Source organism: Thermobia domestica, chromosome 1 (genome assembly GCF_964235325.1).
Source record: "Thermobia domestica chromosome 1, izTheDome1.hap1.1, whole genome shotgun sequence".
In the NCBI taxonomy this organism is placed as follows: Eukaryota; Metazoa; Arthropoda; class Insecta; order Zygentoma; family Lepismatidae; genus Thermobia; species Thermobia domestica.
In genome coordinates, this window is record NC_137454.1 from 106,284,342 (window position 1) to 106,296,447 (window position 12,106).

Sequence of the window (12,106 nt, forward strand, 5' to 3'; positions counted from 1 at the left end):
AACCACAAAAACACAGTTTTACGTGATAGTGCATTTCTCCCATACTGCGATGATAGTCTGCAATAAATGCCTGACCCTTTGACACCCTCCGACCAGAGGAATCGGATCACTGCTCGTTGTTCCTCTTTGGTGCAAACTTCTAATGGAGCAGCCATGATATATCTGCAACAGAAAGAAAAAAAATGTAAGAATTAAGATCACACTTTTACAGCATTACCACAACAGTATAACAATGAAATATGCGAGGACAGAAGACAAAGTCGCAATGTAAGAAAAGTTATGACAAAAGTGTACATAATTTTTGACTCGCCCTCGTATATACATACATATATATTTTTTAAAAAAAGTTATTTTCATAACCTTTAAAATAACACCTAAACCAATGCCCTAGGTCCTTTAGGTCAGCCGCAGATGCCAATCGAAGAAATGTCTTTCACGCAATTTTTTGACAACTTTAGGGCCTATAATTTCGAAGCTGGTTCACATATTAACCTGGAATATCAGAGATCAAGATTTTTCCAGTGGTAGCACGAACTGTACCAAATTTAATTAAATACCTTGCAAAGGTAAAGTACAATCTGTTTGAAAATCGTGCTGATTTGACAGGGAAATAAATTATATCAAATTTTACAGTGAAGGAAGCTGAAGTGTGCTACTGAAGAATAGTTCAAGAACTAAGATAATAATTTTCAGTTAAATGTCATACAAAAAACAGCGAAATGTTACGTATGTACATTAATATTTAGGAAGATTATATCGAACAATGAATGCAATTACTTTTGCTTACTCTTAATTTTATTTGCATAGGCTCAAAACTTTTTGTTCAACGTTCGTAAATTTGTTACACATATACACATTTTCAGAATACACTCATTCCTTTGTATGCTTACCTGCACATCAAAATATCTTAGCCTTGAAAGGCACTTCACCAAACTTTCAATTCCTGTGTCAGTAATGTTAAAACAGTGCGATAATATCAAGGTTTCAAGACTTGGGTTGTTTATTCCCAAATACGCTAGTCCTAGATCGGTTACCTGCAATGAATAATACGTACTATGTTGAAATTGCATTTGACTTGAGAAGAGACATCGTAACACTATTTAGGAAATATAAATTATACTCTAATGTTTGAATATAGGGTCATTCATGTCCATGATCAGAAGAACCACCAATCATCATCTTTCAATGTCGATAAAATGTTGAGAGTGGCTTTCACATGGTTTTAGACATGTTACCAAATTTTAGGTCAATATCTGAACTGGCTCATTTGTAATGGTCTCTTTTCTGTTTGTGCCTTGAACACGTGTGTGAAAAAGAAACATTATCTTGAGCTATAGTTTTTAAAACTGCATAAAAGATTTGTCGCCGAACTTAACAGGAACTTCCGAATGATAAAATTAATATAGTTCGACTGCTGACTCGTTCCGCCTATTGGTTAAAGTATTTTTTTCACTATTTATTTATTTATTATACAAAAGAGATGCTACAGAATATAGACCAGTGCTGGAAGATTTATACAAAATATCTACATTTGTTCTCAATATATTATACCATTACAATCAAAATATAATTTTACTAACAGAAGTCCTATAAAAAAATGAGGAAAAGACAGAAAAAAAAAGAGTAACAGAAATACCATACTATAAATTTACTTTGATAATATCCTAATTTCTCACACTTAATATACGTCATTAATAGGGAAATCGGTGTTCCAAATTTCCCACACTTAATATTTCTAAATTAAAAAGGGAACTGGTCCTCCAAGTTCCCTATGACCGACAGGTATAACATGTGGATAGTACAAGATGGAAAATGTTGTCCCAACGAGAAATGCTCACTTTAAGGGACTAAGCATTTCTTTTTGCTATTTTTTTTTATGTAGTAATGTGTCCGTATCCCCTGTCTTCATTTATCATTTTTATAGCTACTAGATTATTCAGCAAATTTATTCCAAAAGTGTTTTTTGATTTCTTTTTTAAACAAAGGTGTTTCTTTTATATGCTTTATATCTTTAGGCTATAAAGGCCTATTGTAAGTTTGTGTAATGTTATGCTTAACGCTATTTATACCATACTTTGTTGTATTAACATTATCAATATCATTCTTTTTTCTAGTATTATAATTATGTACCTCTTTCCTCTTTATTAAAAGTAGATTACTATGTATATTATTTGAAAGTACATTATGAACATACATACAGGATTGGATTTTAATTAATAAATCGAATGGCAGTATATTTGATTCCATAAATAAACTCTTACTTGGATAGTCCATAGGTCGACCATACATTGGTCTAATGGCTTTCTTTTGTAATATTATGAGTGGTTGTATTTTTTATTTATTAGCATCTTCACAAATATATCAAATGACTTTGTATATTGTAACCATATGGTCCAGCTCATCGAATATTAATGAAGAAAATTTTAACTTTTTAAGTGAACCTCGTATAAAAGCACACTTAAGAATTTTTCTCTCAGCAAACAGACGAATATACATATGTGTGTGTGCGTCGCGTCTGCGACGGAAGTCTTGGTAGACCCTCTCATTTCTCCAAACACGGTACTAAATTTCGGCACAGGGAGCAAACTTCGTCTCCAAAAATTCCTGCAGGTTACATTGTGAGCCTCTCCGCTGGGTAAAAGCAGGGAGAGGCGGGGAGAAAAGCCAAGTCAGTCTGACAATTGTTTTTGGTACGATAACAGCATGTAACCACGCAGTGTCTAAAAATTACGGGAATTTACAAAAAGCACAATCAAAAGTAAAAGTAAAATAAAATGCTGTTTACGTACGTTTGGATAATGCAGTGTAACGTAAAATATCGTGAGAGCAACATATTATATTAAATAAAAGAAAATGTAAAGCAACGCAGTCCAAAGCCTTCGGACAACTCTCAAAAGTTAAATCTAAAGGTGCTAACTGCGCAATGGAGAAACTTCAAGACCATTTGAAAGAAGATAAAATGGAAAGTAAGGGAATTCATCCCCCCAACCTTAAGGACATCCCCCAGACCGCCAGAGATTATTTTTCCTCAGCATCAAAGTAAGTGAGAAGTGAAAGTGCGAAATAATACAAAAACGTACGATGTTGGCTCGCGACTTCCACGAATGTAATAAGAATAACTGGGCAAAGTGTAAAATTGCATTATCAAATTCAATTATTTAAATCGAAGTGCCAAAATGTAATGTAATATGTGTTTGTGCAGTTTCAGTGTTGTTAATTAAAAGAAAAAGTGAAATTTCGCATATCCTTTATCAAAATAATTATCATGGTATAAATTTATATTTTCTAGATTAAGAGATCTTAATCTACTTTTCTTTCCAGCATAACAAACTAATGCCTATACAACATAACAATTTTCGCATTATTAAATTGTATCGGCATTGAGAATACGATTAGAATCAGCTTTTATGTTAGTTTCCCAGAATGTTCTGACCCGAACTCTGAACCGTACTGTCCAGTGGTTATATGATCGGCTTTGGTAAAACCTCCGGCCTGCTATTAAAGCCTAAAGGAGACGTCCAAAACATAGAGGATCGAATCCCGGACTGTCATGAATGCCTAAGCTGGAACTGCAGGACACGAACCCAATACAGTTATAATATATGCATTGTATACCATTCTTTTTAAGTTCGTTGTTAGGATTTTTCTAAACCGGTACATAATACCTACAATAGGAGTTATTTTCTTTCCTAAATTTTGAATATGTAATTCCCAAGTTAGATGTTGATCTATTATTATCCCTAAATATGTAGTGTAATCGACTCTTTTCACCTCCAAATTCTTAATACCAATTTTGTTAGACAAAATTATCTTTGACAACGGTTTGTGAAAGATTATATAATGAGACTTTTCTAAATTTAATGACAACGAGTTTATGCATAACCAATGATATAATGTAGATAAGTCTTCTTTAATGTATGTTATCAGTTCTTCTATAGTATCAGCTTTATAGAATATAGCACTATCATCAGCAAATAAAGTTATTCTACCTCTTACATTAAGCAGATGAGCTTCATTTACATAAATTAAGAACAGTAACGGTCCCAATATGGAACCTTGTGGAACACCATACTTTATTTGAGCCTCATTACTTTCTTTTCCATTTACTAAGACATATTGTGACCTATTAGACAAGTAACTTTTAAACCATGAAAGAGATATACCTCTGAATTCTCTATTTTCTAGCTTTTGAAGGAATATGTTATGTTTGAGTGTATCAGATGCTTTCTTTAAATCAATAAACAATCCTGCTGCAAGTTTGTTATCCAAACATTCTTGAATTTCTACTACTATATCAGTTACAGCATTTAAGATACTAGATTTTTTCCTAAAACCATACTGATATTTATAAAAATAATTTATAGACTGTAAATAAGTTACCATTCTATCATGTACACACTTCTCAATTAATTTGGAAATACAACTTAACACTGATATTGGCTTATAATTATTCGGATTTAACTTATTTCCACCTTTATAAACTGGAATGACTTTGGCAGTTTTGCATTGCATTGGAAATTCGCCTAGAGTAAAGGGAAGATTTATTAATTCAGATAAAGTATGGCTTATGATGTCCTTGCAATTAATTAAAAATTCATTATGTAATCCATCTTTTGTCTGATTTTTCTTTCTTTAGCGAACTAATAATTTCCATGTGGGTAACTGGGAAATATATTGGTAAATTTATATTTTTCACGCACGTTAAACCTTTCAGTTTTAATTTTGACTAAGAGTTAAATATGCTGTTACATTATTACTTTTAGTAGGAAATGTTAGAAATTACTTTTGGTGTCACTAGTGGCTCTTCTTGGGTAAAAAATAAGCGCGAATTGTCGCTTTGCATTGTGTCCTTTGCTGCAAATAGAAACTGTCACTTCGTATTGTATATTTTGCAACCAATACTCGAAGTTGTCGCTTTGCATTGTGTATGTCTGCAAATGCTTCAAGCTGTCACTTTGTACTCAGTAAAAGTAATAAAACACATTAAGTTGGAGCCACGGTGGAACAGTCGATGAGGCATCTACCGACCAACCGGACGAATCAGGTTCGACTCCCGGTGGGGACAGGATTTATTTTGTGTTCTAAAGAGGCTCAGGGCTTCACTCAACTTCTGTCTAGTAGATACGTGAGGGAAAATTGGAAGTAAAGGCGGCCGGCGCGTGATGCTGATTATATGATCTCCAGTACGTGCCGAAGTAAAAAAGCGTAGTGAGCTTCTACCATCCGATTCCATCGGTATTTGTGTATTTGTTTAACGAAACTCTCCTAAAACTTATCGAACTCTAATGAAACTTGGTATAAACCTTCTTCTAACCTTCCGAAATAGGCCTATTAATAGGAAGCAGTTCATGAAGAATAAGAGAATGAAAGGGGATCAAACCTACTCATTTGCGTAGTTTACACATGCATGCAAAACATTTTTTGCAGGACAAACTACGTAAAAGTTTTTGATTTACAAAATATAGTGTACTTTGTTTATGGGATTCCAATACTATACCCAACTTGTGGTTACAATCTGCAAGAATGAAAGGAGATTTACTTTGAGGCTTCCGAATCATCCCCTCTGGATGGATGGAACTAAAGTCAGTGACAAGGTAGACGGTCTGTAAGGTAAGGATAGGCCTGAAATTTAAAATAACCGAATATAACCGTAAAATTCACTGACCCATAAGGATACCACTTCACTTGATTTATCATACAATGGCTGGTTCATTTCTGTGAAAGACGAAATTTCCGAGATCATGAACCTGGAGCAGTTACGACTTTCCTGTTGCGTTGGTGTTTTATTTGAACAGGTTAACTAGCAGTACGGAAACCTAAGGCTTTCCAATTTTTACATAAAAAAGCATAAAATATCACACATAACATTACACAAAACAAAAACTATATAACTAACTGAACTATATAACGCACTATATTCCACTATGCCAAATATACTGGCAGGAATGGGCCAAACGCACAGGTTCCTTTGGTTTCATCACTATGATCGTCTATGCTTGGTTTCATTCGGAAGAAAACATTTCCTTCACTATAGGCAGCAACTAAATGTTAACCTAAACGGCGTTGCACCCTTGCAGAACAGTTGACACTTGCAGTAAAGTAGCGAATGGCCTTTGTCCCCCTCCAAAATGAAAGTTTTAGAATAATTTAAATCTTACTTAGAGAGGCACAAAAGGAAGGGAACAGGGTGTTCCATCTGTTTATGAAGAAATTGCTGCTAATTTAGACACAATACGGCGTGTATATTTGTTAAGGCTCTGACACGATCGCCTTAGGATTTGAAGTTGGCCAAAAGTGAGGACTTATTCTTTTTTTTTTTTTTTTTTTTTTTTTTTTTTTTTTTTTTTTTTTTTTTTTTAAAGAATTCCATTTTCTATACCATTCGGAGCTGAAATTCCGAGCTCCCGATTGTAAATAAAAACTTCATTTCAAACTTCGTAAAAATACTCCTATTTTTATAATTTCATTGTGTGTGTTTTGTTCGAAATTAGACACACATTCGTGTAGTTTGGACTTTAAATTAGTGGGGGACAAGAGGAAGGGTCGCTCTATTACAATGCACATCATCATCACTAGTATTTTGTACTTTTAATGTCCTTGTTAAATATTCTACAATAACCATACGTATAATATATACCAACTAATAATACGTATAATATAATGTTATGTGATTACCTGCTGGCAGTGACTGAGATTTAAATGCTGCAGTTCTAGAAACCTGAAAGCATATTTCACACTAACGTCGGTGATTCTGTTACACCCGTCCAAATCAAGCTCTCGAAGACCTGAAACAAAGGTAAACTTATTGAAACAATATATATATATATATATATATATATATATATATATAAAACTATCAGTTAAACTTCATGGTCTAACATCTGTGTACCAATAGTATTAACTACCTCTAATAGCAAATAACTGAACTTTCCAACTGAATAACTCGACTTTTCAACGTTAAATTCTAATCAAAACTTTACAATTACCACTACCAATATTTTTCCTTAAAATTACAATTGAGGGGACGTACTATTTGTTAGCAAAAGATAAAAAAAAGAAACAAACAGTTTGTTTATTTTTTAAAATTATATCCACGTGCAAAATAATACCCAAAAAGGAAAAAAGTGAAACTGATCGGGAATCGAACTCCTCCCCGCACCCCCCAAAAATTAATGAATAATAATGGTTTAATGGGGGCATCAGTAGCGTGGCTATTTCTTCCAGTCACGGAAAGGAATCGTACCTGTCTCCGGCTTACTATGCTGATACACTTTTCTATACTTTAAATTCACACCTATATGAGATATGGTTTAAAGAAAATCTGTTGTTTCCTCGCACTTTCTCTTAAATTTCTTTCTTCTCTTTCTCCTTCTACCTACCTGATAAAGCATTACCGAAAGTGCTTATTCTTTACTTTTTACTTTCCTTATTCTTTACTTTTTTAGCATTGTATGACAATGTCCTCATTATTTTCTGGCAAATAATACACACTAAACTAAACCTGTACTCATCACAAACACTCACATTGCAAATCGCACCGTAAACATTTCAGCAAAGAGCTCTTGTTCTCCTTAGCATGGAACTAATAAGAAAATTAGCGTTGTTAGACAACTGTTGTTAAACTTTACTATATATAACAACTTATGCACTTCCAGAATTGCTTTTAAGAATTTCTCTGTATACTTAATGCAGATTTCCTATATCATGCGAACAAACCAATATCCTGTAAAACGGGCGATTAATAATTAATAAAAAAACTGATTTGAGGACTCACTTGTTTCATCCGTGTTCCATTTTCACTTCATCGACAATTTTAAAAACTATGCGTTGAAAACATTATCTTCGGATCGACAAATTTTGAATCTGTGCCCTTACAAGCTTACGACTCAACATTACCTTCTGTCCGTTCAAACTATTACTTGCATTTTATTCTTTAATTTAGTAAGGATAAACCGTGTCCTGTATGGACGTTCAAATTACAAAATTTCTATTTATACTTTTACATAGGTAGATGTCCATTCACAGAATATAGGAGACCTGCATAGGTATACAGAGAATTTCTTAAAAATCACTACTTCTGCAAATGCAACACACGTGATTGTATACAGTCAAGGTTAGTAATAACAGTAACGTAGTTCGTCTAGCAATGTTAAATTTCTAAAAAGTTCCGTGCGGAGGATGGCAAGAACACTTTTGCTGAAACCTTCATGGTTTGATTTGCAATCTAAGTGTTTTTGCTGATTAGACTTTTAGTTTAGTATGCATCTTATCCATTCATTTAGCAATTTCAAATAATACACTAACTTCTTGATTACCTTTCAATCTTACAAGTGATATTCCAGTGCCTCTGCCGCTGAGGTCCTCACACATCTGCAAAACAACCTTCTTCCGTTTGGCATCTTTCACAATTTCTTGCTCTGCTCGTGTTCGAAGGGATATCTTATGAAGACTGTTGTTGTCAGACCTCGTATAGACATCCTCTAGGCTAATCACATCTATTCCAGGTGCTAGTCGTTCCCTCATTATTATATCGATCTCGTTGTCTTCTTTCTCACCGTTTGTCGATTTCTCTTCGCCATTACCAACACCATTATCGGTACGGAAAGACTTAGCCATTCCTCGGCCCGTAAGTCCAGAATCCGTGATCCTATCACACATCGTAAATTTTAAATAGCGAAGATTGACTTGGTGTTCACAAATTGCTTGAAGACTATTATCTGTAACGGCATTTACACATGAACCGAGATCAAAGTGTGTTAATTCCGGAAGGCTTTTCGCAAGTTTCAAAACTACTTGTTCGTCTAAAGATAAAGAACCAAGGTTCAATCTTTTAAATTGACGGGAAACTCGTCCACACAGTCCCCTTTCAACGCCTTCACTGGTTACTCCCTCACACTGGGAGAGATCTAAACAGCGTAAATTCTTCAACCGATACAATTCACTAACACCTATATCACTGATGGCACGACAGCGACGCATTTTCAGAGTTGTCAGACCTTCCAAATGCTCACAGATCGCTAACAACGAATGATCAGTCATCCGAGAGCAAAGACTGAGATCAAGCTCTGTCAGATATTTCTGATGTTCCACAAGCGTTACGATACCTGATTTAGTGAGTTGATCACATGACTGCAGATGTAATGACGATAAACGTAGTTGCGGAACTTGAGCAAGTTTAGTTAACGTTAGATTGTCTATCAAGGTATGTCCAAAACTTAGAGATTTGATTCTGCTAGCATTGGCTTGCAAATACTGCAAAATATTATGGAACGTTAGTACGCTTTCTGACGGTACTGATTTCAAATGACTAGGATAGAATTTTCGGTAAATTCCTGAGTGATACGAGATCTGGCAGCCAGTCAAAGACAGAGATTCTAGGTTGGGTGCTATGGTTACAAATCTATTGAAGAGCATATCAGATAAATACCTGTTACAAGCAAGACTTAGTTCTTTTAAATGACACAGCATCTTGCTCAAATATAAAACTTGCGTTTCATTTTCTAGCACCTTGCCAGACATTAGCAATTCCCGACAGCCGTTCAAATTTAATACTTCTAAATTTGGGCATTGATATAGAATCTCCACAAAATTCTTCTCCGATACGTCACAGCTATGTATAGAAAGAGTACGAATACTTGGACCAAATTTCTCCCAAAAATTAGCCATTCTTCCTCCAGCAGTTAATTCGACTTCTTTAAAAACAAAATTAATGAAAACTCGGGAACTATTTTCAAACGCCTTCATTGGTCGAACTAAGTCATCACAAAGCACAACCACTTCGTTCTCATGTAATTTTTGGTCCTGAGAAGCCTGATACCAAAGCCTGCAGACCTGGCTGGCAGCGATTCTGTCGGTCAGTGGTAGAAACCTCATAATGTAATTTACAATCTGGAACAATAATTAAAAATGTTAATATTTACCTATGTAAGAATGAAGAATGTAAGGACAACTTGACACATACTTAACATTTTCATAAATATATACAAGGACTCGATTTTTTTTTTTTTTCTAGCGTAGGGGAAACTGCTGAAGACTAGGCGCCAGTAATAATTGGGAATACTAACGAAAAAAAAAAAAAAAAAAAAAAAAAAAAACTCGCCAAACTCATATTTATAGTCACCATGACCCCCGAATCTTTTGAGCCCAAAATAGTATATGTATACAATTCTAGAAAGTAAAGAGCACCATTCAATTGATTCTAACTACTATACTTCACTTGAAGAAATTTTATAAATTTTATATTTATTCTTATAACGTACAGGTTTGAAATCTACGCATACGAGGGTACGTCAATAAGTAACAGCAGTATTTTCCTATTTCTTTTCAGGTTGGCTCTACGGCATTATATGCTCAACTGACACTAACTGTCACCGTTGGCTTCCGCCTTATCACATCAATCTGCTTTGCGTTGTTGAGAAGTAAAGATAGCCGCGCAACTATCTGTGTACAGCACCCTGTCATCCGATTTTTGTGGTCTGAAGGTGTACCCGGAGTGGAAATTGAAAGAAGAGTTTCAGCACAATACGGGAACAATGTGTTGCCACAGCAAATATTTACCAGTGGATTAAACAGTTTAAAATTGGTCAAACGAACAACTTGTCTCCCCACCGGGAATCGAATCCCTTGATTACAAAGCAGCGAGCTTAACTACTCATCCATTTGGGACACATTCTCTCAATACTAGCATATAATTTATTCATGTAGGTTTTATTTTACTGTCCATAGAAAATGTATTCTATTAATTCTTAATCAACCGTTGTGTCACTTTTATATTTCATAATTTCACTTGAATTATAACTGAATTTCTTAAATATTTACTCTTATCATAGTAATGGTAAAATACGGAACTTAAAAAATTAGGCAGTGTTTCTGACATTTTTTGGAACTTATCATTAATTATAGATTACAGTTAAAGATTAAATTAAAGGTTCAAGATTAATTCAAGATTAAATGTAATTAAAGATTATAGAAGGTTTAGTAGAAAAAGCACTTTATAAAACTTTATATGTAAAAAATTACATTAGTTTACATAATAGTGTGGATTCTTGATATTTTTAACTTACTCGAACGAATAAGAGAAACTCTTTCCAAAGTATTTGCAAATGAATTTTTTCTCCTGTGCGCATTTTCTTTTATCACGTTTTAGGTTACTTCAATAATAATAAAAAAGCTTCCCAAAGTATTTGCAAAAAAAAATTGTTTTTCTCCTGTATGCCTTTCTCATGTTAGATTACCCAATAAAAAACCTCTTCCCGAAGTATTTGCAAAGAAACTGTTTTTCTCCTGTATGCGTTTTCTCATGTTTATATATATAACTTTGCCCAAAGAAACTGTTTTTCTCCTGTTTGCATTGTTTCATCGGTCTTCAGGTAACTTGCACGCGCAAGAGAAATTTATCAACTTACACAATGAATAGTCTTCGTCTAGCTTGACCGTGAGCAAAGTCACTGATTATTTCGACAAAACTTGCCAGTTAGTTATATCCGACTCAATACATAGAACTGCTGCATTTACAAGCTGCAGATACCATAATAGATCGAAACATGAAATTTTAATGTTTTAAAGCTCTCAGAGAAATGATCCAAAGAACCTGTTCCAGGTTCCTAAGTCACACCTGAGCTGATATATGAGGGCGTTTTAAAAATAATCGAAAACGACGAATATTAGAGTTGAATTCATAGTTTTTGGGATCGCTGAGATGAACAGTGACAATTTTAACCCAATTGAACTTCAAGGTCATACTCCAGGGAGGGGGCAAGATTTTAAAAGTAAGCGAAAACGACAGACATTAGTGTTGAAGTCATAGTTTTCGAGGTCGTCTAGTTTAACGGTATCAGTTTTTATGATGTTCAAGATCATCCTCACCTCTTTGGGATGGAGGTGGGAGAGGTTGATTTTTAAAAATAATCAGATAAACTTGCTAATTAGTAACTGCTATAATTAGAGCGAATTAAACACATTAACATATTTCCTCGAGCTTGCGCGGAACTCTGTGGGTTACAAGTTTTAAACATTACTTTATTGTGAATCTTAAAAATAAATTTCAAAAATTTTGCCGCCCCCTAAATTCTACCGCCCTGTGCTCGAGCACAGAATAGCATTCACC

General features: G+C 34.3%; 1 protein-coding gene across 1 annotated transcript in view; it reads right to left on the bottom strand.

The window, feature by feature from the left end:
- The window catches only part of LOC145687956 (uncharacterized), a 31,013-nt gene that overhangs the window by 12,244 nt on the left and 6,663 nt on the right, over positions 1 to 12,106 (bottom strand). Inside the window, exons 2-4 of the mRNA XM_081761559.1 lie at positions 8,316 to 9,888; positions 6,676 to 6,785; positions 891 to 1,034 (exon numbers count right to left, since the gene is read on the bottom strand). Coding sequence (XP_081617685.1) covers positions 891 to 1,034; positions 6,676 to 6,785; positions 8,316 to 9,888 — 1,827 coding nt within the window. The remainder of the gene's footprint in view (positions 1 to 890; positions 1,035 to 6,675; positions 6,786 to 8,315; positions 9,889 to 12,106) is intronic.